General features: G+C 46.1%; 1 protein-coding gene across 1 annotated transcript; it reads right to left on the reverse strand.

Annotated features, from left to right (window-relative positions):
* Positions 1 to 1,506: 1,506 nt before the first annotated feature.
* On the reverse strand, positions 1,507 to 2,155 carry LOC308161166 (gamma-crystallin M2-like; the record flags this gene model as incomplete). The annotated part of the gene is made up of 2 exons (XM_080535141.1): positions 1,507 to 1,791; positions 1,892 to 2,155. The coding sequence occupies 2 exons, from the start codon at positions 2,153 to 2,155 to the stop codon at positions 1,507 to 1,509; spliced, it is 549 nt and encodes a 182-aa protein (XP_080391267.1).
* Between the last annotated feature and the right edge of the window lie 5,246 nt (positions 2,156 to 7,401).

Below are 7,401 nucleotides of genomic sequence, written 5' to 3' on the forward strand. Positions count from 1 at the left end.
TAGTGTTATTGCACATTCATTTAAAGTGTCGCAGTTTGCAGGCTTGAAGTTTACACATGTGCCTCAGCACTACACCTGATTTTTTTTCAATCCAGCAGCTGCCATCAATCCGTCCAGACTGTCCAGGGCCCAGAACCTAGTTCTTTGCTGTGTTCAGGGCCTGGATGGCCCTGGGGTAGAAGCTGAGCTTCAGTCTGTTTGTCCTTGTGGCCATGGTCCTGTACCGCCTTTTCGAGGGCAGCCGGGCAAAGTGTTCGTACCCAGGGGGTTGGGTCTCTGGAGATCTTGGAGGCCTTCCTGAGGCAGTGTGTGTTGTACAGCTCTTCCAGAGAGGGGAGGGGGGCGCCGGTGATCTTCTGGGCTGTTCTCACGACTCTCTGTAGCGCATTTCTCTCTGCGACTGTGCAGCTGGAGAACCAGTTGCAGATGCAGTAGGTGAGTGGATTCTAGGGGAGCATTTATAAACAACTGAAAGATATTGAAATGTAAAAAAATTATCTAAACGATGTCTGTTTGCAGTTAAAACTGTCTCTGAAAAAGGAGACGATTCCACCTCCTTTCTTATGGGATCTAACAACATCGAAGGTTCTAAAATGGGATGGGGGGGGGGGGCTGACCCAATAAGAATTGGTGCCTTCTTATCTTTTTCTAACCAAGTTTCAGTAGAAATTAAGTTCATAGGAGGTAATCAAGTCTTTGATTAATAGAGATTTATTAGCTAAAGATCTAGCATTGACAAGTGCTAGCTAGAGTGGTTTTGTGTTTGGTCTCTGTGTCGGCTGTGAGTGGCAGAGTACAGGGATTATTTCTGAGACCGTAATGTTAGGAAGACAGTCGATATGTAATTTTTCTTAGGCCTTTGGAGTTATGCCAGCTCGCCGCTCCACGTCTTGTTCCGTGCGTTTTGACCGGCGCCTCTGACTCTTATCTCGGCGTTGTTTAGTCATACAAGCCCAAGGCTCAGGCCTGTTTGTTGCTAATGATGCTAACGAAGACTTCAGTTGGCTGCTTTTCAGTAATTTTGCAGACGGATAATTCACCTGTCCAGTGAATTTTGCAGCTGTAAACTGCCTCGTCAGCTTTGGGAAGTGTGAATTTTGATCTTAATCCTCTTCAAAGACTTGCGTGGGTGGAGAACCATTAGTGTAGCGATTACAGCAGAAAAAAATAAATAAAATGAAATAGAAGCAAATAGAATAGAAAATAGAAGCAAAAAAAGCAATGGGGGGGTGAGCGAGAAGCATGTGTACTGTCATTCTACAACTGGAAGCATAGAGAAAGATAGCGAGTGTGAGAGAGAGAGAGAGAGAGAGAGAGAGAGAGAGAGAGAGAGAGAGAGAGAGAGAGAACGGTGTGTGTGTACATGCATTCCCACGTGTGTGTATGTGTGTGTTATCATCGTACACTTTGTAAAAAAATAAAACATACAACTTCAAAATTCACATTTTCTTAAAAAAACTTTATTCAATGTGTTTTAGATCTCTCGAAGAGCCAATCAAGCAACATCTAGTACCAGCTATCCATGATGCGCCTCATGGACATGAACCTCATGTTGTTGTGGCCATGGCACATCTGACTGAAGTTCCTGTACTCGCCGGGCCTCATGTACCACTGCCTGCCCATGTAGTTGGGCTGCTCGTACATGAGCCAGTGGCCGTCCATCACGTTGCAGGACATGCAGTTGTTCATCTGGTAGCGGTCCATGATGTTCTCACAGTCGTCCATCATCTCGTGCATCTGACCTCCGAAGCTCTCCCTCTCATAGATCTTCATCCTGTAGTTGCCCCTGTGCTGCAATGGGATCAGGAAGACATGGGTTTAGTGGGAGGATAGATAGATAGATAGATAGATAGATAGATAGATAGATAGACAGATGGTTGTATGGACCTACCATGGGGATGTGACGGCAGGAACTCATGTTCCAGTTGAACATGTTGTTGTAGTCGGAGTACTCGCCCTTCCTGAAGAACCACTGGTTGCCCATGTAGTTGTTGCGCTCATAGGCCATCCAGCAGCCGTTGTGCACCCTGCAGGACTGGCAGCGGCTCATGTAGGAGGACATGTCGGAACAGTCGCTCATACAGTCGTAGGACCGGCCGCCGAAATTCCTCTCCTCGTAGAAGGTGATCTTTCCCATGTTCATGTTGGAAGTCATGTTGCTAGTGGTGGTTAGCTGTTGGGAAGCCCTCCATTTTATACCTGTGGGACCAGGGGCCTCTGGCATTGTTTGGAGAGAGAGAGAGGCTCTGAGTCAGCGACTAGCCTTGTGTACCCATCCACCTAGCTACCTATCTACCTACCCACCCACCTACCCACACACCCACCCATTCAACTATCTATCTATCTATCCATCCATCCATCCATCCATCCATCCATCCATCCATCCATCTATCCATCCATCTATCCATTCATCCATCTCTCTATTGTATCAATCAATCAATCAATCTATCTATCTATCTATCTACTGCATCGATCTATCTATCTATCTATCTATCTATCTATCTATTGTAGTTGTAAATAAGAATCTTCACAGAATACCAGAATGACATCAGATACAGGTCTTTATTGTCATAACAAAGGAGTTGAACTGATCTTCATACAATCATACATAGTGTTTAATGCATTTTCATCACATTTTCTCGAACCTCCCACTATCTATCGTATTGGTTGTCACAGGGCCTAAACATATTGATTGGTTATTCTCTTCAGATGCCTCCTACTTCCTGTTATAGACTATTGTCTAAACGGAGGGCAACAAATTGTCACAAGTCATTTTCCATCAGTCACCCATTCATCCAATTTTGATATCAAGCCTTGTGACAGGTGAACAGTGACCTTTGAAATGTTTTCTATCTATCTGTCTATCTATCTATCTATCTATCTATCTATCTATCTATATATCCTTCTATCCTTCTATCGGTCTGTCAATCTAAGTTGAGGGTGCCAATCATTTTGTCTACTCCATTTTTTGAGTTCTGTGTGGGATGATGTCAGATTTGGCTTTTTTTCTCCATTTTTTTGTGTCGTTCCAATGCAAACAAAAGAAATAAACATGTGAATATGAAAGTATTTGTAATAGAAAGCATTTTCAGGGAGAAGTGGGGGCATTACCTGACAGAAGTGCAGGGGTGCCAATAGTTTTGGTCATGACTGTATATGCATTATCCTAACAGATAATGTGTATTGCATCCACCTCACTACTATCTCTATGGGGAGTTCCTCTTTCTGTGTTTCCGCTGTATTAACTGTGGGTCACTCAACGTGGCATTTCCAGCCCAGTTGAAAGGCTTAGGGAGGCTATTCATTGGTAAATGGTAAATGGACTGCACTTATATAGCGCCTTTATCCAAAGCGCTTTACAACGGCCTCTCATTCACCCATTCACACAGACATTCACACACCAATGGCGGCAAGCTACCATGCAAGACGCCGGCCCACTCACTGGGAGCAAATTGGGGTTCAGTGTCTTGCCCAAGGACACTTCAACATGTCGCCAGCCGGAGCTCGAACCGCCGATCTGCCGACCTTGCAATCATTAGACGGCAGCTCTACCTCCTGCGCCACAGCCTCCCCACAGTCAAACATTGGTTAACCATAATACCGTCTGTCCATGTTAGGTCCATGGTGGTCTGTATAGAATGATAAAGAGGATTCTAGGGGAGCATTTATAAACAACTGAAAGATATTGAAATGTTAAAAAATTATCTAAACGATGTCTGTTTGCAGTTAAAACTGTCTCTGAAAAAGGAGAAGATTCCACCTCCTTTCTTATGGGATCTAACAACATCGAAGGTTCTAAAATGGGATGGGGGGGGGGGGGGGGGGCTGACCCAATAAGAATTGGTGCCTTCTTATCTTTTTCTAACCAAGTTTCAGTAATAAATAAGAAATTAAGTTCATAGGAGGAAATCAAGTCTTTGATTAATAGAGATTTATTAGCTAAAGATCTAGCATTGACAACTGCTAGCTAGAGTGGTTTTGTGTTTGGTCTCTGTGTCGGCTGTGAGTGGCAGAGTACAGGGATTATTTCTGAGACCGTAATGTTAGGAAGACAGTCGATATGTCATTTTTCTTAGGCCTTTGGAGTTATGCCAGCTCGCCGCTCCACGTCTTGTTCCGTACGTTTTGACCGGCGCCTCTGACTCTTATCTCGGCGTTGTTTAGTCATACAAGCCCAAGGCTCAGGCCTGTTTGTTGCTAATGATGCTAACGAAGACTTCAGTTGGCTGCTTTTCAGTAATTTTGCAGACGGATAATTCACCTGTCCAGTGAATTTTGCAGCTGTAAACTGCCTCGTCAGCTTTGGGAAGTGTGAATTTTGATCTTAATCCTCTTCAAAGGCTTGCGTGGGTGGAGAACCATTAGTGTAGCGATTACAGCAGAAAAATAATAATAAAATGAAATAGAAGCAAATAGAATAGAAAATAGAAGCAAAAAAAAGCAATGGGGGGGTGAGCGAGAAGTATGTCTACTGTCATTCTACAACTGGAAGGATAGAGAGAGAGAGTGAGTGTGAGAGAGAGAAAGAACTGTGTGTGTGTGTGTGTGTGTGTGTGTGTGTGTGTGTGTGTGTGTGTGTGTGTGTGTGTGTACGTGTGTACGTGTGTGTGAGGGTGTCTCTTCTAGCTATGTTGTCATAGACCACCCTGGGTGATAGGAAGGTCGTAGAGACACCATTGGTTTTAGATTCCCTGTCCTCTCCCCTATCCGGGGGCGTTGGAATTGTTCTCCTAAAACACGGGGAACCACAGTTATTAACTCCGGTAAGAGTCACACTACGGGACGTATAACACTGGCTATGAAGGGAGTAGAAACCAGGGGAGGCTGGTTCATTAGGGGCAATTGGACAATGCCCCACCAAAGGGAGAAGAGAGAGATTTTTTTTCTATGACTTCTAGACAGTGTTGCTTCTGAATATCATAGTCCAATCAGCTAGTGTTCTGTGGAGTATATCATAGTCCAATCAGCTAGTGTTCTGTGGAGTATGTTCCAATCAGCTTCAAGTCCCGCCCCTTTCGGGGCAACTTTCACTCTACGCGAAATTGCACTAGGCTGTTCTCGTAGACTTGCATGTAAAATCTATTTTGGTAACTTCAGGCCATTCGGTCATTTGTCTATGGGGTTTTGGGACATGCACAAAGAATCGTACGTGCTTACGTCATGTCATACGGACGTTCGTTCACCGGCTTCACCATCGCTATGGCGGCTAGTAATGTTCTGAACAACTAAGAAACACCGTTCAGCCGTCGTAGCAACCAGGAGAAATTAACAGTAAAGGAATTAGGACCACCCAGACCAAATTTAATTATAAAGCAAGTTTATACAAAGGCAGGGAAAATTGGAAAATCGTATAACCGAGGATTTAGGAGGATTTCTTTCTGTAAACAAATTGAACAAATGGATTAGAAGGAGGCATCTTTTGTTCCCAACTTGAGGATATTACAACTGGACCTATTACCGAAGTCAAACTTCGTTTGTGGTCGCAATCTCCGCGGCTGTTAGGCTGCTACTGTTGGTGTTTTGCGAAGCCAGAATACACAAACTCGACCTGAAGGTAAGAGAGTCAGCTAAGATAAAAGCTACTTCAAACATTTAGTAATATCGTCAGCATGGTACGTTTTCTAATGTCGTCTTTTCGCTTGTTTGTTTATGTATTCAGCACACGCACACACACACACACACACACACACACACACACACACACACACACACACACTCACACTCACACACTCACTAGAGGGGATGAAGAGGTCTGTACAGGGGGGGAGGGGGGATGAAGAGGTCTGTACAGGGGGTAGAGGGGATAAAGAGGTCTGTACAGGGGGGTAGAGGGGATGAAGAGGTCTGTACAGGGGGGTAGAGGGGATGAAGAGGTCTGTACAGGGGGGGAGGGGGGATGAAGAGGTCTGTACAGGGGGGTAGAGGGGATGAGGAGGTATGTACAAGGGGGTAGAGGGGATAAAGAGGTCTGTACAGGGGGGTAGAGGGGATGAAGAGGTCTGTACAGGGGGGTAGAGGGGATGAAGAGGTCTGTACAGGGGGGTAGGGGGGATGAAGAGGTCTGTACAGGGGGGTAGGGGGGATGAGGAGGTATGTAGAGGTGGGTAGGGGGGATGAAGAGGTCTGTACAGGGGGGTAGGGGGGATGAAGAGGTCTGTAGAGGTGGGTAGGGGGGATGAAGAGGTCTGTACAGGGGGGTAGAGGGGATGAAGAGGTCTGTACAGGGGGGTAGAGGGGATGAAGAGGTCTGTACAGGGGGGTAGAGGGGATGGAGAGGTCTGTACAGGGGGGTAGGGGGGATGAGGAGGTATGTACAGGGGGGTAGAGGGGATGAAGAGGTCTGTACAGGGGGGTAGAGGGGATGAAGAGGTCTGTACAGGGGGGTAGAGGGGATGGAGAGGTCTGTACAGGGGGGTAGGGGGGATGAGGAGGTATGTACAGGGGGGTAGAGGGGATGAAGAGGTCTGTACAGGGGGGTAGGGGGGATGAGGAGGTATGTACAGGGGGGTAGAGGGGATGAAGAGGTCTGTAGAGGAGGGTAGAGGGGATGGAGAGGTCTGTACAGGGGGTAGAGGAGATGGAGAGGTCTGTACAGGGGGGTAGAGGGGATGAAGAGGTCTGTAGAGGTGGGTAGAGGGGATGAAGAGGTCTGTACAGGGGGGTAGAGGGGATGGCGAGGTCTGTACAGGGGGGTAGAGCTATTCTCATGCTAAATCGACTGTAAATCCAGATTTTAAAGTTGATATTCTTCCCCGTGGAGCATGCCCCCATAACCTATGCCCCACCCAAAATGTTTAGCACCAGCCGCCACTGGTAGAAACACAAGATGTTGCTGAGTAAGTTCATTAGGTCTACACGGTCATTTTAAGCCATCAACCAGCCCGCTACAACCCCGGGAAGTGATGTTAAATTGAAGTTACTTGTGTTAAACTGGCTATAAGCTAACATCATAACAATCGCCATTTTAATTATCTCCCTGCCGTCTTGAAGTGACAGGCGCCCTTTTCTCACCTTGCCACACAGACCTATGAAGAAGGCAACTTCTCTCAGTAGTCTTGCTACCTAGCCTTATGCTAGGTTAGCTTAGGTCTAGGCTAGGTCTCCCTGGCTCGGTTAAAGGACTTTAGCTCACCAACCGTAGGTGCCACAGACACAGTTGAGATATTTTCCGACTCGGCTCGGCCCCACCGAGAGACATATGGAACCCCCGAATCGGTGTGGCCCCCCCTGGTGATGTTAATGAGCTTCCTGCAATTAGCCGCATGCTAACGATGCTAATGCTAACAAAGGGTTCCCAGCATTAACATACAGCTCATTAGCATTTTACTTAATGGGAAAAAAAAAAAAAAACCGGTTCGACTTAAAAAATAAAATAAAAAATAAAACTAGGGTGAGGATAGT

Source organism: Nansenia antarctica (genome assembly GCF_963989245.1).
Source record: "Nansenia antarctica genome assembly, chromosome: 6".
Taxonomy (NCBI): Eukaryota; Metazoa; Chordata; class Actinopteri; order Argentiniformes; family Microstomatidae; genus Nansenia; species Nansenia antarctica.